We start from the raw sequence: 24118 nt of genomic DNA on the forward strand, positions 1-24118 counted from the left end.
CAGGATGTCTATTCAGCTTTTGCTGTGATAGGGAATTTTCAAAAGCTCTAATAAGGAGATGTGGCCGGCAGGCGCTATCAGGGATGAAGGCCCTCATGCATGCACTTCCGCACACGCAGCCCACCTCTGTGTGTACAGAGCAGCTGTCAGCCCAGCTCTGTGTGTGTACGGAGCAGCTGTGCTATCTGGTACAGGTTGCAAACTGTATTGTCCTCTTAATGTAGCTGTTCAGTGGCTATCAGAGGAATGGCTGCCTTTAGGAATTTGATGACCTATGGCTAGTGATGGTAAGGGAGAGCTTTCTGGCTAGAAAAGATGCTAAATGCTAAAACAAGTTACTCAGGTGAGGGAATCCCATTTTCTGTGATTGGAAATAATGGCATGATCTGTGTTAGTCAGGACTTAGAGGATCAAGTGATGTTGTGTCCAGAGGCAGGGGGATAGACCAGATGACCTGGTTCCTTTCAGCTTAGAGGCCCAGTGGAAAGTGTTCCTAAGACAACTTAATACTCTGTTTTTTTTTTTCTCTCTCTCTCAGTTCCTCCCCTTAATTTGCACTTCCAATTTTCAGTGTCTGTAATGTGCTAACGGGCTTTCCTCCCACTAAAAAACACGTGTAGATGTGAAAATGTTCTCCTCGAGAAAAGAAGGTCTCTAGGGTTTTGCTTCTGGCTTGAGGTCTTATGAGGTAGGTGTTATGAAACCTCCTCCGCAGCAGGCTAGGGTGCCAGCAAACCTCGGCAGGGTCAGCAGCTCACCTGCTAAATTTGGCAGGAGAGGGAGACACTCAGCTACTTTGAGAGGAATGGAGGTAAACGTTGCGATGCTCTTGCAAATCGGAATAGACTGAGTTTTCAGACCCGAGAGCTTGTGTTCAGGACTTATCTATCCTCTTCTTTTATGGAACCTGTTGGACAAATAATCTAAGTGCATCCTTCTCAGGTAGATAATTGCTTTTCCCATCCTGGATTGTACAGGGCATATTAAGAAGGGAGACAAAGAAAGGCTAGACAGAGCGGGGCTATGGCACATGTGCGGAGTGTCAGGTGGCCAACGTCAGTGTGGGAACCTTGGTTGAGGATTTTGAGAACAGGACAGGAGGAGAAGGAGGGGAGGTGGGCAGGTGAGGCCCACTTGTACTTTTTAATTTAAGCTGGGGTATTCTAGGTACCCCAGGATCCAGGAGCTTACAGAGCACAACACTTGAGTACAGAACACAGGGAGACTGAGAAGAGCAATGCTCTTTTGGTCTTCAAAGCAAGGAAGGGATTAAACTAGGGCTTTTCTAAGAGGCCTGCATTTTTGTGATTCCACGACTTCCTCTGTAACACTACCAAAGAGAAGACAGAGCTTTTGAAAAAGAAGTATGGCTTCAGAATTAAGTGACACAGCTAAAGTCTACTTGTTAAAATTCATCTACATGCATGCTTTCTCAAGCCCTGATGACTTTAGGGCCTGAGCAAAAATTTCACATTCCTTTGGAAAATTGAGTTAGCACAGCCAAAGCAGCAGAAAATTATCTTTGACCAGTAGATGTTATTTCTGTATCTTTTTTTTTTTTTTTTGGTCCAAGAAAATAATGGCCCTGGGACATAAGCTTGATGGCCAACATTACCAGTGCTTCACTGTCCCAGGGACTGTTTCAGGTGTTCTATGGGCACTAGTTCATTGAAGCCCTGGAAAAGTTCTGCAAGGTTCTAACTCCTGCTTAAGGGATGGGAAAACTAAATATTGGAGAGCATAAGTGACGTCAGGGCTGGGCCTGGACTGTGGCTGCAGCCAGCCATCTCAGCTCTCCTATGAACCTGCACTCTATCTCACCCTCAGCTCTCCCGGTGGGTCAGTGCGATTGACCAACTTGGGCTGCGCCCAGGGCTGAATCAAGGTTATGGCCATGAGGAAGTAAGAGGGCATCAATGAGGAGCCATAGTTTCTAGTAAGTGTTAGATGGGTTGATGGATCCTGTCATGCCTGTGAGTGAGTCACTTACTTCCTATGCTCCTCTTGGAATTAGAAGCTAAGCAGGATTCCTGGTTTGTGACTATCCATCTCTAGGTAGCTAAAGCCAATAGCAGGTGCTGATTCTGTCAGATGCTATTTGAAGTCTTACATTCACTAATTCTTTTTTTTTTTTAAACAGAACTTAGTTTAATTGAACTTTTCCCTAAAATCATTAGATGAGAATATGTTTGACTTGTAGAGAATCTTATTATTCTCTTTTTTAAATTTTTAAATTTGTTCTAATTAGCTATTAGAATGCATTTTGACACATTGTACACAAGTGGAGCACAACTTCTCATTCCTCTGGCTGTATATGGTGCAGAGTCACCCCAGTAGTGTAATCACACATGTATACAGGGTAATAATGTCTGTCTCATTTTACCATCCTTCCCTTCTCCACAGCCCCACCCCTCCCCTCACTCCCCTCTGCACAATCCCGCCAGACTATGGATCAGCATTGTCTTATTAGAGAAAACATTTGGCCTTTGGTTTTTGGGGATTGCTTTATTTCACTTAGTGTGATAGTCTCTGCTTTCATCCATTTATTGGCAAATGCCATATTTTGTTCTTTTTCAAAGGTGAGTAATATTCAATTATGTATATGAACCACAACTTTCTTTATCCATTCATCTGTTGAAGGGCATGTAGGTTAGTTCCATAGTTTAGCCATTGTGCATTCAGCTGCTATAAACATTGATGTGGCTGTGTCACTGTAGTATGCTGATTTTAAGTCCTTTGGGTATAAACCAAGGAGTGGGATAGCTGGGTCAACTGGTACATTCACTAATTCTTTTAAGCCCAACAGCCACCTATGTTATTTCCTTCATATTCTAGATGAAGAAACTGAGGCTTGGAATGGTGCCAAGACATGGTGAGGAGGTGACAGGGCTGCAAAGGGGACCCGGGCTCTTGAACCAGTATTTTAAGCTGTTTTTCATCCCTGGGATTTGGCAGACCTGGAACATTTGCTTCTGGAACACAAATAGGACTCCCCAACCTTAAGGGTGGAAGGAGGCCAAGAGGAGCAGGACATTGAGCTGAGGTCTGTCTCGTAAAGAGCGCGTGTTTGACCTGAGGACGCAGGGCCAGTTGTGTTCTCTTCTGCTGGGGCAGGTGGTGCCTCACACAAGAGCTTCCTGCTGGGCCCCTGAGGGAAGCCCCGTTTGTTCTGAAGCCTTGAGGTTCCATCATTGACACTTTCTCCTGAGAGAAGGTGGCTTGGGTTCACTTTTAAAAGGTTCGACTTTTGCCACCCCTGTAAGGCCTCTCCGACTTCCCTTCCCCAACCCATAATGTTGACTTCTCTTTCTCTTGTGCCCTGAACAGACCTCTAACACAGCCCCGGGGACACTTCAGAGTCCATAAAAGAGTCACAGTAGTGCTGGCTCATATTCGTTGACTACTTGACGTGTGCTCACATCATGCATTAAGCACCCTAGGCTGCTGTGCCAAGTGGTTCTTGTAACCACTCCGTGAAGCAGGTGCTAGTCTCATGGTCAATATGTAGATGAAAGAAACAACGCTCAGCATCATTAAGTGACAGCTCCAAGTTCACAGGGCCATCTTTTTTTTTTTAATTTATTATTATTTTTTTAATGAAACTGTAAGTTGCCAGAGGGCAGGGCCACCTTCACTAGAGACAGAACTCCACGGGTCGCACTGACGGCCCAAGCTCATCACCCATTCCTGTCGGTGGAACTTGGCAGGGGTGGAAAGAGGAACTGAGGTGTCGTGGCTGATAGAGGTGAGACACCAGCCCTGGCTCCTCAGGCAGGCAGAAGTCATGGTGCACATTCTTCTCTGCTTCTTTAGCACTAGCTATTACCAGGCGCCCAGTAGAGTTGAGTAAGAATGAATGGGTTCCTGCTGTTCTTGTAGCAGATTTCACAGTAGAGCCTAGAGAGATCACCGAGGCTGTTGAAGGTGAAGAAAATCTTGGGATGTGGGGGTGTTGGGGTCATGTTGAAGTAGAGAGCAGAAGTGTGAGAGGAGGACACTCCTGAGAGGCAACTATTGGCAAAGGCCGGTATGCCTGGAACACTTCACCTGGCCAATGTTTTTTTTTCTTTTTGTCACAATACCTTTATTTTATTTTCATGTGGTGCTGAGGATTGAACCCAGTGCCTCATGCATGCGAGATGAGTGCTCTACCTCTGAGCCCCAACACAGTCCTAATGTGTGTGATTTTCTTGGCTTCTGTAAAACCCACACAGGGGGAGAGTTTTCTTCACTAAGCCAGTGCCAGGAAAACTTTGACATGACTCTAGTTAGTTCCCCTCTGCCCACCCCTGCATTGCTCATGGACCCCCAGACCACTTGTTAACTGTTGTGATTGCTTCTGTTACATGGTGAATGTGAGTCAGCTGGTCTTTGGGATCACCCAACGGGGCTTTCTTTCCAGGTGAACATGTTCGTTGAAGGATTCCATGATGCCATCCTCCTCTATGTCCTGGCTTTACATGAAGTACTCAGAGCTGGTTATAGCAAGAAGGATGGTGGGAAGATTATCCAGCAGACCTGGAACAGAACATTTGAAGGTAGGGATTTGATCTACATGGAGACAGCATTGCAGCCCACTAAGCGGCTGCTTCGGTGGGTCTCTTTCTCTCTGTTGATCTGTGGGACCTTTCGATGTCTTGCTTTTCCTAGTTTTAAAGTATGGATAAAAATCAAGATCAACCTACCTTACAGGCTTGTGAAAAATTAAATGAAATTAGGTTATGTGGATGTGCCTTGAGAAGGTCCCACCAAAATAGGAAATATCTTCTTGTCTTCTGATTATTTAGGTAGCAACTTTATGCTTTTTAAATTTACATTGAACACGAGTTTCATTCCCAGCAGGACAATTGGTTTGTGAAGAAATTACAGGTAGACATTCCTTGTTCAGACTGTGTTGGTTTTTGCGACGCTCTGAAGACACTGCTGTCGTGGTTAAACCTGGTGATTAAAGATGGTGTGCAGGTCCACCTGGGCCCTCTGCTTTTATTTACTTTTAAAATGGCTAATATTCTCCTTCTCTCTCCCCGACCCCACTCTTTCTTTTGGTACTGGGGCTTGAACCCCAGGCCACTTAACCACTGAGCTACATCCCCAGCCCTTTTTATCTCTTTATTTTATGGATCTCACTAAATTGCTTAGGAACTCGCTAAGTTGCTGAGGCTGGCCTCAGACTTGCAGCTCTTCTGCCTCAGCCTCCTGAGTTGCTGTAGTGTTGCTTTATTAAAAATAGAGAAGTCTGAGAACAACAGCAGCGGTGGGGAGGCCTATAGCCTCAACACTCAAGCAACCTCATTTGACATTTACAAATTATACACGAATGAGACTTTTGTTGGCTAACAAATTTAAACAGTACAAAATGAAAAGTTAAAGCTTTCCTTTCCGCCCTAGTGCTCTTTCCCCAATGCCATCAATATCGACAGTTTCCTATGTGCTCCTGTCTAACATTATTTTATGCCTTCTGCTTGCATGTACACTTTACACAAACGGATCATATGAGAACGTCATTTTTCATCTTACCATTTTTCCTGCTTGTATGTCAAATAAAATAATTTTTCTTATGAGCACTCACAGATCCAACATACAGTGAGAATTATATATTATTCCACCTTATGTCTGTACCAGCATTTCTTTACTCAACTTTTAAGTGTTTACAGTTTTTGCTGTTATACAATATGCTATCACAGGTTTCTTGCCCATTTTAGTAAATTTTTGTGACTATTTCCAACAGAGAACATGCCTAGTTGTGAGATTTCTGGGTCTAAAAATACTTTGGTGCTTTATAAATTGCATTAGATATTGCCAAGTCGTCTTTCAGAAAGGTCTACTAATCTATATTCTGCCAACAATGTACAGAAGAGTACAGGTTTCCTCTAACCTCAAAAAACCAAAAAAATCTAATATGGGAATATTCATTCATTGATTCATTTGGCAAACATCCTCTGAGTACCTACTATGTACCAGGCAGTATTCAAGGTGCTGAGGATTTGCCAGTGAACTAAAAATGTTCCCTGTGATCAGTTGAGCTTACATCAAGAGGGAGGAACAGAGAGTTAAAAGGCATTCCATTTCAGGGGTTATGAAGTGAAGCAGGGTAGGGAGGTAGAAGGAGCTGGTTCAGTGGTCAGGGAAGGCCTGCCTGAGTTAGCAGTTGGTAGAGACTTGAGAAGGGGGAGAGGTTATGGAGCTGTTGAGGAGAACCCTGCAGGAGGAGCAGCAATTGCAGAGAGCCTCACTGCCCCCGGTTACAAAGTGCAGTGTCCCCTGAGGAGCGGGGAGTCTGTGTGACTGACTCCCCCTGTGTGGGCAGTGTGATAGGGGTCAAAACCAGACAGCCTGTGGACCCAGATGCCTTGCTGAGGAACTGGGCTCCATTTGGGTGATTTGGAAAGCCACCCATGGGTTTAGAGTGATAATGATCTGCATTATTTATTGAAATAAACTGTAGTATGCTGAGGGGCTTCTTCTGAGAACCATTAACATAAGTGCAGATGAAAGGACCAGGGATCAGGGACCCTCACACCAGCCACTGACTAATAACCTCTTTCCTCTGGGCTTTTCTTTCTTGACCTGCTTGGTCAGGAGGTTGGGCTAGCTGATGACTGGCAAGGACCCTTCTCCCAGTTCTACGTTGTGCTAACTCTTCCTTTGACCCTTTCATGGATTGGGGTACGCAGATGCATGTCTTCGTAATCACACTAGTGAAAAATCTCAGCATCAGGAACAACCAAGTCCAGGTTTTGGGCACTTTTTATTTTTTCCCCATGAAGGCCTCCTAGCCACTCTATGGCCTCACCTCATCCTTAGTCATTACAAAGGTTAGGACAGAAGGAAGGGGTCAGGCTCCATTTAGTGTTGTCTGGGGAGTAGCCATGGTGGCCATTGGTGGATTTCATTTTCCATGGTGGTTTCAATGGATGCTGTGTCTTACTTGAAACCAGAGTGACATCTCCTTTACTCTGGGCTGATAGTCGGATGTGAGTGAGTAAGTCTCCAGAGTGATCTTGCTTTACCTCTCACTGCTTTAGCTGAGGAGCTGGGATCAAACAGGGTGATTCAAGGGGCACATTAGGACAAGGTCGAATTTCCCAGAAGCTGTGCACAATACGCGGAGAAGCCCATGTGTGGGGACACAACCTTGGTCGGCCACATCCCATTTGTAACTGTTACTCACTCCTGGTGTGGTCATCTGTTCTTGGTCTTTTGACAGAGGGACAGAAGCCAGAGTTGGGGGATGCTGGAGGGCACCGCTGAGGGAGGTCGTTAGGGAAGGGCAGGTGCCCATGGTGGTTGGAATATAGTTTTTTTAGAGCCAGAGCATGGGATGGATTTTCCTGTGGGCCATCTTGATTAGATACTTCCTTTCCAGAGTGGGGTCTACACATCAATATGAAATGAATCCTGAAACAATCAATTGTCTAGTTTGGTCTAAAATTAGCATCCCGTATGTCCAAATGTAAAGACATTTGAAACCAAGATAAGTTTTGGGTTTGAATGGTTTGCAGAGCCTTTTTATTTGCTAAACAATGATCCATTTGAGGGTAGGCCCCCAAAGAACGCTAAGATATCTGTATGAAGAAAAACCTTAACCTTCCTAAAATTAAAAACAATTTTAATTTTAGTGGTCACCGTAAGTGATCATTAAGTTGTCAAGGTAAAAATACTCTGGATGTTATTTGACAAATTTGGATTTTATTGCCACGAACCCTGTGATCAACTCTCAAGACTTTCAATAAATGGCTTGGGAAGAAGCTGAGTTTCCTCTGTGTGAGAGGTCAGAGTGACAGGGTAAATAGGACTGTGGCTCAGACCTTGAGCTCCGTCCACTACAGGCAAATAGAAATGAGGGGGAAGGTCTCATTACTCATGGACAGGAAAATTCTGCTGTCAGCCTGACAATCTCGCCTTATGTTCGATACTCTCAGGTGAAATCTCACTTTGCTAATTGGCCATCCTGAGGGTTCTCACCCCCTTTCTTGGCAGAATTGTCAAAACTTAAAGGTGTAATGAGGTCTTGGATTACTAGGGCCACCTTGCCTTATAAAATACTCTGAAAAACACTTAGCAGGACACACCCTCTCAAACACCTCTGCAGAGAAAGATAAATGGTTTTGGATAGCCAATATCACACACACACACACACACACACAACATATTTATTGCTTAAATGTTTTATAGCCTGTTAAGGATACACAAGTTGAAGATAGGTGTATTCTTTATAACCAGTCTATATTAAGAAGACAAAAAATCAGGATGAATGGTAGCTCCATTCTGTTTCCAGCAAAGTAGACCAAAGTCTGGAAAAATCAGTGGACCTTAAAACCACAGCCCAAAGGACAGTAAACCCAAATACTTGCCCTCTCCAGACCACACCAGAGGATGGAACTTTCCCTTGGGATGCTTTTCCCCAGACAACCATTTTACTGGAGCCGTCGGTACTTCCCAAGAGACCCAAATCAATAGAAATGCCAATTAAGAATTACATGGAACTCCCCCAAAATAAGACAAATAGCTTTAGTCAATCAGAATGTGGCTGACGTAAGCATTCTCCAACTTAGTGAATGAAAATGAGAATACAGATGTATTTAATATCAGCTCATCATCGCTGGCTGAAGCAAGTGTGTGTTGTTTTCTCCACTCTACATTCCAGCCTTACCTCTTACTGTACCCCTTCATGCACATGGGCCATCTCCCCGGAAACCTCACAGTTCCTCTGGTTCTTCTTGGCCTCTCTGCCTTGGTAAATACAAATAGGCCAACCTTTCTGCCTATATACTCACACTACTCAATTGCTGCTTGTCTCAATTGCTACTTCCTCCCATGTACCTATAAAATCCCTGCTCTTTTACTGAATCCCTTCTCATTCTCCAACTCAATGAGCTAGTTCATTCTCTGAGAGATTGGGCATGGTCAGGTGTTTTCTGTCTGACCTCAAGCAAAGTAACAATAATAGTAATTATAAGATAAGCATCTTATAATTATAGGATAAGCATCTTTAATTAAAATATCTGAAATTCAAAGTGCTCCAAAATCCGAAACTTTTTGAGTGCTGAAATGACACTGCAGGTGGAAAGTTCCTCACTGTGAAAGTTTGTTTCATGCACAAAGTTATTTAAAATATTATGTAAAATTAACCTTCTGGCTATGTGCATCAGATGTCTATGAAACATAAATGAATTTTCTGTTTAGATGTGAGTTCCATCCCTAAGATATCTCACATCTTATATGCAAGTGTTATAAAATATGCAAAACCCTGAAACCCAAAACATTTCTAGTCCCAAACATTTGGTAAAGAATCTCAATCTGTAGTATTAGCAATAGTGATAGTTATAACACCAGAAGGAAACACCTAACTTCTCTTAAATATGTGTAGGAGTGCTTTACCTGTTTTATCCTATGTCATCATCTCTCCTGCCCCTCGGGAGGGAAGTGTTATGATGCTTCTTTTACACTTGTGGTGACTGATACTCAGAGGGATAAGTGCCTTGCCCAAGGTCACAAAGGCAGGAAATGTTAATGCTGGAATTCAGTGCAAGCAGTTAGACTCTCGGGTGAGCCAGCTAAATCCCCAGTTCAGTCTGTCCCTCTCTTGAGCAGAGAATGTGTCTGATTGAAGTTGGCCTCAGCTGCCATACTAATTCAGCACCTAGTCACCTTCCAGACACGTGGATAAATAATGAGCCCATCAGGATAAAGAAGAATAGTGCTTCAGCTATTGGTTCTGATGACTCATGAAGGAGCCCCTCTGCTTTCCTGTGTAGGAAAGAAGCCTGTTTCAAGCATGTTCATGGGGTCTTGGGCCTGGAATGATTTTTCTTTGGTAACATTTGTCCAGTGATAATGGAACCTATGAAAAGGCTGTGAATGTACCCCACCTCCACTGCCTACTCAGCCATTTTTTTAGAAAAATTGATAAAAAACTCAGGAATAAGCATTCTGCTTTCAGGATTAGTCTTAATCTTTTTTTTTTTTAACCATACTCTCCAACAAAGATCATTTATTTCTCTTTCTTTTCATTTTTAAATGGAGAAATGTTAAGAATTTAGGAATGCAGACACAGATGAAATTACAATGTCTTTCCAAATGCCAACAAAAATGCCGAAGTCTGATGAGATTCCCTGTGGCATGAATTTGTTTAAAGAAATCCTCTCAATTCATTTTCTGGTTCTTCTTGGCAGACAGAGGTATTTTAAGTAACCAACCTGGAGTTCCTCACTTTTTGTCCTGCAGGTATTGCTGGGCAGGTCTCCATAGATGCCAATGGAGATCGGTACGGGGACTTCTCTGTGATTGCCATGACGGACGTCGAAGCAGGGACCCAGGAGGTGAGCAAATGAGACTTCTGCATCCATAGCTCCTTCTGCACATGGGGACTCCAAGAGTGGATTTGTCCTGGTATCCAAAGCAGCCCTCAGATGCAAAGGAATTGAATACATGGGAGTTTCCAAGTAGGGAGAGCTCACTGTTGGTTGAGGGTATTGGGGAGGACGTCAGGAAATGATTCCATGTTTATTCTCCCTGGGGAAATCCAAACTTTCAAGTGATCAAGAATCACATGGAGTCCTCTGCAACAGGGGCATTGGATGAAAGAGGTAAAGTGAAACTGTATTTGTCCCTTAGATTTTGGGATTTATGTGTGTGTGGTGTGTGTGTGTGTGTGTGTGTGTGTGTGTGTGTGTGAGAGAGAGAGAGAGAGAAAGAGAGAGAGAGAGAGAGAGAGAGTGGTTATAAATTCTACACATGTTAATATTTCAAAAGATGGTATAGTTTCAGGATAGCATCTGAAGTGAAAAGATGAGTCTGATGCTTACTGGGGGTGTGAGCTCTCTATCTCAGTTTTCTCAGCTATAACATAAAAATCATAATAGCTTCCTTGCTAATCTCACAAGACTGTTGTAAGGACCAGATAAGACGAAACCTAGAAAAGTACCATACACACTTGGTAATAAATATGTGTATAAGAATTTTACAAACGTGATGTTCCAGCAATTTAATGCCACTTCCCTGTGTTTCTTTGAAAGTTCTTGCCCAGGGTCATTGCTCTTGTTGCCCTTTATGGTCTTGGCATGTGGAAACTGTTGTTTTCTCCCTGTACAGATGTGCCTGGTCTTTGTGCAAGAGGCACAAGGCAGCCAGAATTACCTTCACTGCTTACCTTTTTGGTGGTTTGGGTCTCATCTGTAGTACAGTGTCCTCCTCAAGGAAAGGTGGGAAGTAATATTCCATCATGGTCCATTGTGAGGCTGCAGGTGTGGGAGTATAAGGAACTTGGTAACAGCTTGGTGCACATTAGTGATTGGTATTATTTTAGTAAGGATCTAGAACTCTTTTTATTGTGACCCCATGTAGCCTGTGAGAGCCTGCTGGGCACCAGTCAGGAGAGAGAGAGAGAGAGGCTATCCCCAGCTGCCTAGAAGCCATGTGCCTGTGCCCAGACAAAACAAAGACGAATTCTGAGAACCCAGTGGGAGGGTACTCCCAGATCCTGGCTTGGGGAGCTGGTTGGTCATCTTAACCAGAATCCAAGGGGTGACCCTGAAACTGAACCAGGAAAAAGTAACAGTTTTCTAGGACACAACTGAAAGAGTTCAGGTTGGTAATGAGGATAGAAAAGGGGTGAATTTACTGGAGAGGAGAATGTGACCCCCAAAGGACTTGCCTTTCAACCGAATGAGGCAAAACAGGATGTTCTTAAAAGATACTATTTAATGCTTTAATTATATGCTAAACTAAATGAGGGGTAGCCTGGGTATTCAGTGACCCATGGCTTTCCTGCACTCCTCCCTGAGATTACTGGGGCCTTACAAATGGCTGATTGCGTGGCTGCTCTGTGGCAGGTAGGTGAAGCAATGTCCTGTCAGATGAGCAAGGAAAAGGCCAAGGTCACTGTTTTTGTGTGGAGGGGAGAACTCTTCTCTTTTCACTTGGTAATGTAACTGCAGAATACCAGGGACAGCTCCTGCTGTCACTCCCGCAAGAGGTGAATTGATGTGAGGGGCTGTGTGGCTTCCTTGGTACTGGAGGCATTTAGTTCAGGCTGTGCATTTTTTGGGGTGGTAATGCAAGGCTGTGAGCTTAGTGTCTGTTTTGGAAACAGATACCTTTGACCTTTCCTTTTGTTAATTTTTTTTTCCTTTTTGTAGGTTATTGGCGACTACTTTGGAAAAGAGGGTCGTTTTGAAATGCGTCCTAATGTTAAATATCCTTGGGGCCCTTTGAAACTGCGAATAGATGAAACCAGAACTGTGGAGCATAGCAACGGCCCTCCTTGCAAATCGTGTAAGTTTAGAGACTTAATCTGCTGTGTGTTTCCTCTTCTCAGTCTCAGGATTGTGCAAAGTCTCATGTGCAGGTGTTCTGTGGAAGCTCCTGTTCTGAAATTTTCCATTTCTTTTTTTTTTTTCCTTGATGTGATAAAGCACACGAGAACAGTTCACAAACTGGTGCTTATCTTTATTAGAGGCTTCTAGATCTTTCTTCTCTTCCATTCCTCTCTTCCAAAATAGTAGAAGCCTTCTCCTGGTTTTACATCTCTTATTGTAACCTTAGTTATTTGAGGTTTCCACTTTCAGGTGAAATCAAAATATCAATCACTAAACTCTGTGCACTTATTTATCTATCATAAGAGCATAACAAGTCTCATTTGGATTTTTGGTCTGTAGTTATCCTCCAACTCCTCAGAATCAAACAGATAGTGCCTTTTATTTATTTATTTTTATTTTTTTTTATTGGTTGTTCAAAACATTACAAAGCTCTTGACATATCATATTTCATACTTTAGATTCAAGTGGGTTATGAACTCCCATTTTTACCCCGTATACAAATTGCAGAATCACATCGGTTACACATCCACATTTTTACATAATGCCTTATTAGTAACTGTTATATTCTGCTACCTTTCCTATCCTCTACTATCCCCCCTCCCCTCCCCTCCCATCCTCTCTCTCTATCCCATCTGCTGTAATTTAATTCTCTCCCTTGTTTTTTTTTTTATTTTTTTCCTTTTCCCCTCACAACCTCTTATATGTAATTTTGTATAACAATGAGGGTCTCCTTGCCTTTTAAACACCTGAAAATTTAATAAATTGCCAAATAAGCATGAAACATTATCTATGAAAAGCCTCTGTACATAAACAGAGATGCAAATGGATATTTTTATGACTCATGTAGGAAGGAAAAGCATTAAAAACCATCATTTTAGACCCTTTACGGCCTGGTGATACAGAATCAGGTGGGGATCCATCTTTCAGGAAGGTTTATCATTTTAGGTGGATATACATACGCTCATTATTTTTTGGGCCCATTTGTTTTTCAAATTATAAAGTATGTCTATCCAGGCAATAATTATGGAAAGGAATCTAGGAAGAACTATATGTGCTAAGTTTCTGAAGTTAGTAGACCTGGCTCTGATTGCTTACCCTCATCACTTGCTGGTTTTTTTGACCCTTGGAGTATTCCCTTAACTCTTTCAAAGCCTCACTTTCCCCATATGTAAATGAAAGAAATGTGCCCAACTCTTAAGTCTTCTGTATGGGGACTAAATGAGACAATACTCCAAAGGCCTTATGTTAAATTCTGTATGTATGAGCTAGTTATTTATCATTTTTATATAACTAGGACACTACCAAACAGGATTATTTCAAATTATGATTCACCTTTTCACAGAGTTATATAGGACATTTTGACATGGAACTCTGGCTTTTGTGAGAGAATATCTAAAAACAGAACCCTGCCCCAGTGAATTTTTCACCAAATCTTCTAGCGCCTTTAAGTGTTACCATCCATCTGTGAAAAAAAAAAGAAGTGCTGGGTCAGCGCCGTGGTCAACCCAGTTGTCCTTGACTATCAACTCTAAAGAGTGTGGATATATCTGAAGTCTTTGGTTTCCAGTTTTCCTCAGATCCTTCTAGAATCTGTTTCGGTTGCCATCCTGCTCACTGTCTTGCAGCAGTATGTTTACCTAGTGCTTTCCCAAAAGCGTTTCTTAAGCTTTACACTAAGCAAGGAAACAAAGAAACCAGGATCTCCTAGGAACTTTTTTTCTTACAAAGAAAGGAAATTTTGCTTTGAGAGAGAGATTGAGAGATACTTTCCAATGAATGAAACTTTCATTTCTATCAGTTTCTCAAAATGATCCTTGATTGTCTGTTTCTTTTTCAAGCAGGTGGCCTAGAAGAATCAGCAGTGACCGGAATTGTTGTGGGGGCCCTTCTTGGAGCTGGTTTGCTAATGGCCTTCTACTTTTTCAGGTAGGAACAGTTTTATAAAGTCAAGAGTCACTCCCTTTACTGCCTCTGCCAATTATCCTTGCACAGTGCTCCTTGTGATTTGTCTATATCTTTCTTTCCCCCAGGAAGCTTGGAGGTTTAAAGATCCAAGCTATTCTTTTAGTGTGACCTGGGCTTGATGGTCAGTGGGTTAACGAAGTGGGTACTGGGGTCACAAATTTCTGTTGTAATGACCCCCAACCCCTGGGGCCAGAGACCTGCTGTGATCCTTTGACCACAGATATTCTGACAAGCATTCCTGGCACTCACCAAAACCTATGAATAGAGAGGGAATCTGGACAGAGGGTGCAAGGGACTTCCCCGTGTGCAGGCATCCTTCAATTCAGAAATAGGTGCCTGTGTTTGCCTTCCTCATGAGGAGAAGGAGTCTGAGCATTCCCTGCTCTCTGGCTGCTCTGTGCGCTGTACTTGGAGAACTCGCATGCTGGGTTACCACAGTGGCTAAGCCCCAAGCCCTGTAAAATTGTATTCTGTTCATGTGTCCAAGGTGCTGATTGCTTCACTCTGCAAGGCAATCCATTCCTTTGTAATCTCTGACGGCTGGGTCTGTGACTTCTTTTTATGTCATCAGACCCAAGATTTCTTTACTTCTGCATGGAATTGTAACTCCCAGTGTGTGTGACCCTTTATGGAAACAATTGTACTCCTGTTCCTTTGGTCACAGTACCCTTCATCTGATGCTATCTGGAGCATATCCTGGGAATCAAGCAGCGCCTCTGTGGCAGAATGGACAAGACCTCACCCACAAGGCACCCAGGGAAGAAGGGGAAGGCTTGTTCTATGGTCTTTCGGAGAGCATGCCAATTTTTGTGCTTGAATAGAGACATAACGCCTTGGGGCACACTACTTTAATCTCTGACCAGGGTTTCATATTCTGTCACTTCTCATTTATCAAACCAAACCCAGATGTCCCTTGAGGGCATTCTCTGTAAGAGAAACCATAGTATTTTGTAGCCAGCGAGGTTTTATTACTACATTTACTTTCCCTTTACCCAGGAAGAAATACAGAATAACCATTGAGAGGCGAAACCAGCAAGAAGAAAGTAACATTGGAAAACATCGAGAGTTGCGGGAAGATTCCATCAGATCCCATTTTTCAGTGGCTTAAAAGAAGCCTTCCTCCCCGCCCACCCCCTCTGCTTGAGATTCTTAAGCTGGGATGAAAGACATCCATGGAACAGAAGGGGTGTTCTTGAAGAATTCATTCTTTTAAGCAGTTAGTCATTTTGTCTTAAAATTTCTTTAGAAGCTCAGGAACTATTATTAATCACCATTGGCCTCCTAGCCTTTCATCTCATGACAAAGAAATATAAGGATATAACGTCACTCTGTTAAATGTTCATACTGCTTGGAGGGCATAGAATTAGACTTGTGTTTTTACAACCTGCTGTCTCCATATCTGGATGGTTTCTGGGGACATTTCACACAAGGATATAAAAATGTGGTTTTCTTAAATGAACTGTTTTGTAGCTAGAATAAAATCATTTTTATAAGTAGAATATTCTTGGAAAGAATTTAACACCCAATGAGAGGAAACTGTAATGAAAAAAATTCGAGGTTGGAAATACAGTGTCCGTCTCTCTGGAGCTGGAGGACAGGTTGTGGTGGAGCAGGGCTCTGTCTAACGTCTACATTCAGGTCTGACTTCATATCTCGAGAAAGGATCCTCCCTGTCTCTCTCAGTGTCTCATAAAAGCTACTCTGGAAAGTTGTAAATATTAGTGAGGTAGGAGGGTTTTTACAAGAAAAGCAAGTCTGAAATGTTTCTTTCTTTTTTATGTAAAAAAACCTATTTCACACTAACATTTTATTTTTAAGTATTTTAATCTTATATTTTGGTATTAGAAAAATGTGTCTATTTTTTCATTTTGAAGATTAAATTTCACTTATATTTTAAATGAATGGGTAAAGTGTACAACAAATCAATGATGATGAAAGATACTTCTCTTCTGTTTCTATCTTGGCCAGATTGCTGCTTTAATCACAGAGAGCTAGAACTGTATTCAGGTTATAGACACAGGAGTCATAAATTTCCGAAACCATTTTGCATTTTTTACTGTTTTAAGTGCAAATCATTTCAGGGTTATATCCCTTCCAATTCTGGCTAGATTATGAATTTCAAGATCAGGAAGGAAAAGCTATTTAGAATTAAACAGAGTTTTATAAAGACAGGTAGCGGTTTTTCCTCAAGAACAACTAAATAGAGAGAGAATTTGACAGTAAGCACAGAAATGAGAAATTGAAAAAAACACATACATGATATTTGCCAAAATTCACAGTGGTGATTTTGGCTAAAAGAGGGCATCTAAATGTCCACCATGTCCGCTTGCAGTCAACTCCATAGAGCTTCATGGCCACCCCCTAAACACCTGTGTTAATGAGTGGGTTAGGTGCAGACATTAGGAATTTTGGAGAAGGAAAATAAGTACTTATTGGGTATCTACTTTGCATCCATGATGGTGCACAGAAGTGGGGGAAGATGGGTGGCTGTCTGATGAGTGTTCCATCTTATAGTTATGCAACCAGGGTTCTTCCTTAGCCACACTTTGAGGATCTGAAACATAGTTTTAAAAGTCATCTTCATATCTGTAAAGGCCACAGACAGGAGTCTGAACAGCTCCTCAGTGGTGGTGGTGGTGGTGGTGGTGCGAAGGTGAGTGTGGAGGCAAGCTGAGTGGGTGCAGCATGTCCTTGTCCTTAGCCTGAGCCTGCTTCCCCAAGGGACTGCTCTGTGACTCACAGTATTTCTGCATGGGCCAGTTTTCCCTCTATTGTTTAGAAAATGGGATGCAGGTTGCTGGGAGGGTGTGGAAGATGAATTAATAATAGTCACAGAAACAATGACAGTTGTAGGTCCCCATGCTGAATGCAAAGTAAAAAGTGCTGAATTCTAAAAACAGTGGGGAAAAAAAAAGAAGTCAAGAAAGGCAAACTCCTGAAATCCAGATGTAGGAAGATTGAGAAGTAAAACACAGGAAAGCGATGTTTGATGGCTATGGGGTCCCCAGAGCCAAAACAGAGGTGAGGAGGGATCACATCTACCTTAATTATGTGAATCAGAGAACTGATTTCTCTTTAACTCTTACTTTTCAATTGTGTTTTTCATATATTTTAGAGATATTCATTTTCTATTAATTTTTATTTGGTGAGAACATTTACCTTCCAAACCTAGGTGCTTATTACTCTACCTGGTTGTTGTCTTTGGTTATAAACACTTCTAATCTTTTAGTGTGCCCACAAACACCAACATTTTTAGAGTAAATATCTTTTTTTAATACTTCAGATAGAAAAGTAGTTCTAAATTTAATATTGTATCCCTAGTTAAGATCTTAAAGACAAGTGAGAATTTAATCTTTTAAAAATGGCAGGAACAGATCACAAGGTTTTTGGTATGTGGAAATCATTCTGGTTGCTTATTTACATCTCTATTGTTTTTTCTTCCTTGAAATCTTCATATGAATTACTCCATTAAGTTCTGAAAGTTCCCCAGTGGGAAACCTTTGCTAAAAGTATAGATGTTTGGCCCAAGGTTGTCCTGCATTAAGATCTCTAGAGGTTGTATTTTGGGACTTAAATTCCTAATTGTTAAGCAACATCTTGACAACTAGTCATTCATACTCTGCCAGTAGCCACAAATTATATAATAAAATAAATAGGGCTTTGGTTCTTAAAATAAAGTTTTACCCTGAAATCCAAGGTGTTCAGATTTCAAAAAGGATATTTTATCAGTATTCTTCATCTGGTCACATATAAGCTCACATTGATACAGGTCAAAATGAACATATATTCTTTGATGTTAGAAATAAGTGTAGATTTTATGCCATTATTATTGTCTTAGATTTTGGAGGGTGGGAGAGGAACTCAGAAACAAAAACTTTCCCCACATGAACAACTTGTATCTGGAAAGAACTTCCTGCATACAGTCCATATTTTTCTGCAGCCTGATCATAGGTTTTATGAGGAAGCCCCTGGAAACTGCATTTGTCTGAAGAATCATCAACTTGTTTTTCTCTGAACCACAGATATGGCTCCATAGGCTTTATAATAATTCTCTAAATGTCAGAAGCCACATTTAATGGAGGGAGGGCAGAAATGTTTGGAAAGAACAAATGCCTCCTTTTCTCCTTCCTAAAGTTCAAAGATTTTTGCTTTGGAGTGCCAATCACATCTCCCTGTTCACAGGCTTTGAGGACCATTAATTAGCTCAAGGCCCATGTGCTTTCTTTGCCCCTATCATCACTTTTCTTCTGGTTGGGACCGATTTGGGGCCTAAGATCTGCTGTGGGCAGTGAAAATCAAGGCCAAGGTAGACCTCACACACAGACAGCCGTGGATTCAGAATTAGGTCCAGTGGCATCGTCGCCTTCCTGTAAGTGGGCACATGCTGGCTATTTATGGAAGTCTCTTCAGGAGACTGAGTGGAATACTAGGCCACCAGTATTAAGGAAGTGTTCATAAATTGGAAGGAGCAAGTGTCTGTGTTTTGGGGACACAAAGAACTCTGATGCTGAATGGGTGCAGTCCTCAAGGCAAACGCCAACCTAAATTAGGCTCCTTGATCTACGTATCATGGGTTTTGTTTAGTTACACCCTGTGGTTCAGGGCCTCCTAAGGAAGCTGGTAATGAGTTCAATTTCTCATTCAGTGGAAAAAACTGAAACTGTTTAAAAACACAGGATATGTTTAGGGGCAGCTTGGAAACAGAGGGAATGAGATGGTGATATTCAGAGGGATGAGTTTCTTTTTCAGTTTGTCTTAGAATTGAAGAATAACCAACAATTTAGTCCCTCTCCAATGGCCACACTCAGTAGGCACTTCATCCACCAACAGAAATGGAAGAGTGTAGCTTTGCAGGGTGTCACTGTCTTTACACCCCAACCCCACCCTCCATCCGTTTTGGCTGAAAGTATGTCAGCAAGTGTGAACTTGTGAACAGGCCTCTGTACATCCTTAGAGGGAAAATGGCAAAATAATGCTGGTTATAAGAAGGTAGCTGGCTTTTCATCAGAACCCTATACTAACTAGACCACACATGCCCCTCACAGTTCAAGCCTGTGATGTGCATCAACTCCAACAAGCCTGACTTTGGTTTTCAGCATGCAGATTTCACAAATATCTCTTGCAGGCATTACCCCACAGATCGACTGTAGAATTAAAATAACTTTCAAAAGGTGCTGGGTTGAGTTTGTTCAAATTTCTCATTAACCACTAATGTCAATTCATACCAAAGGCAAAGCATGCTACACCAGATGATGCTGTTATGTTCATGTTATAAGATACTTCAAACACCGTGGAAGGGTTTCAGTAGGAACCGAGTCTCAGAAGCAAAAAAATCCATATATTATAATAGCTCTTTGATGTGTCAGGTGTAGGACGATTCCTAGTGGAGAGATTTGAACAAGTAGAATAAAATGTTTCATTGCTTTGATTCATGTTTGAAGACTTAAATTTCTATGCACAAGGAAGAAAGAGTCCACTTACTACACAATGTGTAAATTGTGTAAATTACAACGCAAACTACCAAATTATTTTTCATTTGCTATTAGAACAAATCTGTTAAAATACATAATTAATATTGGACAGAGAAGGCTAGGAAAGGGGCGAGTTTGGATTTTGAAATGGGGTGCCTTATTTATTAGTCAATGCCAAGATCTGAAAATGTTCAGTGTAATGTAAGACAGCAAGAAGTGCCCCCTCAACAGCATGGAGATGCTGTGAGTTTGCAGACTGATATATCCGGGAAGGAGAGCTTTGTTCCCTGTGCATTAATGAAACCAAGAAGATATAGGATAGATATAGTTGAGTATCAATTCTGTGGCCCTTGTCTCCTAGACCATATCATACATTGTTAACATAAATATAGCACTACCAACCAACACAATCTACTACAAATCTGGTAGAGAAGTAAAAGTGAAAGCTGCACAAGCCACACACAATTTATTATTCTAATGTAAGTAGAACTATCTGCATATAATGTGATTTAATTTATTGTTGTTTTGTGTAGAAAATGAGAATTAATGACTGTGGATATAACCCGTTTTGTATAATATATTTTATTTCTGGTGCAAACTGGTCATTTAAAATACCTACTTCATTTTGTGTTTGGATATAAATGTGTATGTGTTCTTGTAAATGTTTATATTAAGCAAGAATGCCACGTACTCAGAGTATAACAATGTGTTCTCATTAAAAAAATACAACCACAGAAGCCTTTCCCTGTGTATAATTCAACCAACATACACTGCACACATCCATATGTGGATAATCTGTTTTCTACCCTTTGAGGGCTTTCTATTTTAGGATTAGTTTAAGTGGAAGATCAGTCAATGGGCCTGATGGATGTTTGAATGATACCCATGAAAGGACTCAAGAATTTCTGCTCAGCAAAGGGAAATTTAAAGAAATAAGAATATTTTATTTAAATAAGGGACAGACCTTGAATTAGCAGGTAAAGGAAGAAAGCTTCATGAATAATAACCACTCTCTTGAGTCTGTGCAGATGGAGAACACTCATGGTTCCAGTTGACCTCATTGACTCATGCTATTATGTCCATCTTCCACTTTAAAGAGATTACAGTCTATTTTGTCATTCTCAGGAGCTCCCCAGGTTCCTGAGTATTAAGCAGAGTAACTGACCTCTAGTACCTTTAGCTGCCTCTGGGTGGCTTCACTTTCTGAAAAGTTACTTATGACTTCCTTTAAATACGTAGCAAGTCCTATGGTTGGAGCAATCATCCCCTGGTCCTGCTGCTGTCACCACTGAGGTCCCCATCATCAACACCACAGCTTCTACTTATACTGTGTCCACATTTGATATTCTGCAGCTTCCATGACTCTCCTAATCTCAAAAAAGCTCTACTTTATTTGGGGACATTAGTCATCTCAGGGGTTATGATGGGTTTGTGTGTGTGTGGGGGGGGCGGGTCTACAGATGGATTTTGTTGGGCAATGTTTAGAAAAATATGGAATTTGAATGTCTTAGCATGGGGAAAGTGCTCTCCAATTTTCCCAAGTTCCTACTCTCCCAATGTTCTTAGATCCAGACTTCTTCACTAATTTCTATGACAACCTTGGGGCTTGCAAACTCGTAAGTATGGCTAACTGGGAAAACTTGGGGCCATGTGCCATCTCTCTTCTTGTCACATATTCTTTTAGCATCACAGATTTCAATCTGCCTATGTCCAAAGATTTCCCTGGCAGTGTAGATTCATTTCTCTCCCTTTGGCTTCTTGGTTAAATACTGACCCCAAAGCAAAATATTTCCTCCACAAAGAACTATTACTCAAAAAACTCCCGAGGATTCTGCAATGTTAATACTCACTTCATAATGTTTCTGTTTTCTGAAACTAGATTTTCTTAAAACTGGGATATTCTTCAATGGTTTCCCGTAACAAAAGCCATAGAGCTTCAATCCTGCTCTTCCATGGGCCAGCTCTGTGACTTCCACACACCACAGGACCATTTGGAGCCTCAGTTTTCTCCTTTGTACAGTTATAAGGATACTAATTCCTTTGTGGGATTTTGGGGCAGTGCCTAATATGTATCAAAACAGGAAGCCATGAAGATCTTCATGAGGGAAACCCTACAAGTGCCCCTCGACTTCCTGGGCTCTTTGGATCAAGATTGGCTCATCACTAAGGCTCTGAGGGCTTATTTTTCATGACCATAGAGCAGATTCACATCCTTTCCAATCCTTACCCTTATTCCATAGCCGAGGACACGAGGCATACACAAGGTTGTGGGGGTGGGCCCCTAGCAAGGGGCTCAAGTGGATAAAGCACGGATCTTCTGCTGTGTGCTGGCCTAAGCCCTGTGTCTCACACAATCATCACCACCGCCCTGTGAACCCACCACTGTGGTCATCTCTGAGACATGGAGTGGTTAGATAACTCACCCTGGTCATCTACCCAGGAAATGATAGAGCCAGGGTGTGAGAATAGGGACTGTAGCCCAAGAGCCCAGGGCCCTGTCTGCTAAGTACACACCTTACCCCTTGTTTTGTATCCCAGTGACTTAGAAATTTCTATTGGTAAATCCCTGATTGCTGGTTCTTTTAAGGCCCACACAAAACCTGTGTGCTAGGCCAGATTTCTAATAGATCATCTCTATTCTTCTTTGAGAAATCTCTCATACTCTGACTATAGTCAAATGATTAACAAGTCACCCTCAGACCTAAACCATTGGTAAAACAAGCATCTCTTTCCTTGGAAGATTTTCATAGCTTCCCCCCCACCCCATTTTTTGGTCTTATAGCTAAATATTCTATTCTATTTATTTATTTTTTTCTAATTATAACTGACAATAGAATGTATTTTGACACATCATACATAAATGGAGTATAATATCTCATTTTCCTGATTGTACATGATATATAATTTTTCATAGTTTTTCTTCAAAATGTTGAGAAATGTTTTAACCAAATGTTTCTCAAAATGTTTTAACTGTAATTATAAGCAGCTTCTATGGCAAAACATCTTGATTTCTTATTTTAATAATGGCAATAATGATAGTGATAGTAATGTGCCGACACTTCAGAGGTAGATCATTCTAAACTATGGAATGGAACCTTTCTTTCCTTCTTTCTTTCTTTCTTCCTTCTCTCTCTCTCTCTCTCTCTCTCTCTCTCTCTCTCTCTCTTCTCTGTAAGCCTTTTCTAAACTTAGCTGCTGTGGCTTAAGAGAAAAATAGAAAAGCCCAAATCCTGCACATCAGTATGAGTTCTTTTTGCATTTTATTCTCATTTATACACAGCCATGATCCTGTATCTTCTCATTCAAGTAAGCCTTGGCTCAAAGCTATTTTTAGATCTTATTTAAAAATTAACTGGCATTCTCTGGTTCCTCTCCATCATATAAAAGAAATGAAATCCTCTGGTGGTGTGCTGGAGCTGACCCACACCAGCTTATGAGAACAAATGCTGAAGTCTTCAGGAATTTTGTGAGCTGGTTGATCAACAAGCTTTTCTTAAAAAAACAAAATTACAAAAACCTCCATTAAATTTGTGAAAAATCAAGGTAATAAAAATTCAAAATATTATTTGCTGCTTATTTGACTATGTTTTCCTATGACTATGCTGTGGAGTTTTTTTTTTTTTTTTAACTTTTACTGTGGAAATACCTTCCTTATCTCAGTGTGTGCTGTGTATTTCTTCCCAACTCCGTGTCCAGTGATGTCACACTGGTGTCTTGGAATTGGTGCAAGTATTTATGTCATGGGAACCAACAAATGCTATACAACAGGGCACATTCCCTGCAGACCTGGTGGTTAGGGATTGAGCAGAAAACTGTTATGCACCATTCTCTTCTTGTTAGGTGGACACAACTCAACCCATCAATGACACTTGTATTTCACAGATAAGGAGATTGATATTCTGAGATGTTAGGTGATCTGTTCAAAGTCTTACATATTACAAACAGTAAACCCAGGACTGGATCCCAGGGCTTCAAAACCCTACCTAGTCATCCTTACGTTAGAGAATGAGGGATACCCTAAAAGAAGCCTTGGGTTTCAGGAGAAGCTTCCCAGCTTCATGATGCCTCTGTTGTGAGGGTCTGCCAGAAGATCAAAGATTTTGATTCCTGTAACAGACATCCTTAAAATATCAAAGGACTTTGGTGGCCTCAATTGAAAATCCTACATTGTTATCTCACCAGAAACCCTCAGTGTTTTAGTGAGATTAGTGTGTGCACTGCTACTTGGTGATGCTAAAAGATGAGAAATATTAGGAGTCTGACAGTTGGAAGCTTTTCTGTGAATCTGCCAGGCCTCTGACTTCCTGAGTTTACAGTGCCCTCCCCACACCACACAGCACACAGGGCAAAGTTGGAAACATG

The 24118-nt window shown here is 41.5% G+C and overlaps 1 protein-coding gene across 4 annotated transcripts in view; it reads left to right on the forward strand.

Moving 5' to 3' along the window:
• Positions 1-20493, forward strand: part of Npr3 (natriuretic peptide receptor 3) — a 67163-nt gene extending 46670 nt beyond the window's left edge. The window contains exons 4-8 of one of the 4 annotated variants that reach the window (XM_071612645.1): positions 4403-4538; positions 10228-10322; positions 12141-12276; positions 14162-14246; positions 14950-15275. In XM_071612645.1, the coding sequence (XP_071468746.1) occupies positions 4403-4538; positions 10228-10322; positions 12141-12276; positions 14162-14246; positions 14950-15106 (609 nt within the window). In that variant the 3' untranslated portion in view covers positions 15107-15275. The other 3 variants (XM_071612644.1, XM_027936270.2, XM_027936269.2) reach the window with 3 other exon arrangements.
• The last annotated feature ends 3625 nt before the right edge of the window (positions 20494-24118 follow it).

Source organism: Marmota flaviventris, chromosome 5 (genome assembly GCF_047511675.1).
Source record: "Marmota flaviventris isolate mMarFla1 chromosome 5, mMarFla1.hap1, whole genome shotgun sequence".
In the NCBI taxonomy this organism is placed as follows: domain Eukaryota; kingdom Metazoa; phylum Chordata; class Mammalia; order Rodentia; family Sciuridae; genus Marmota; species Marmota flaviventris.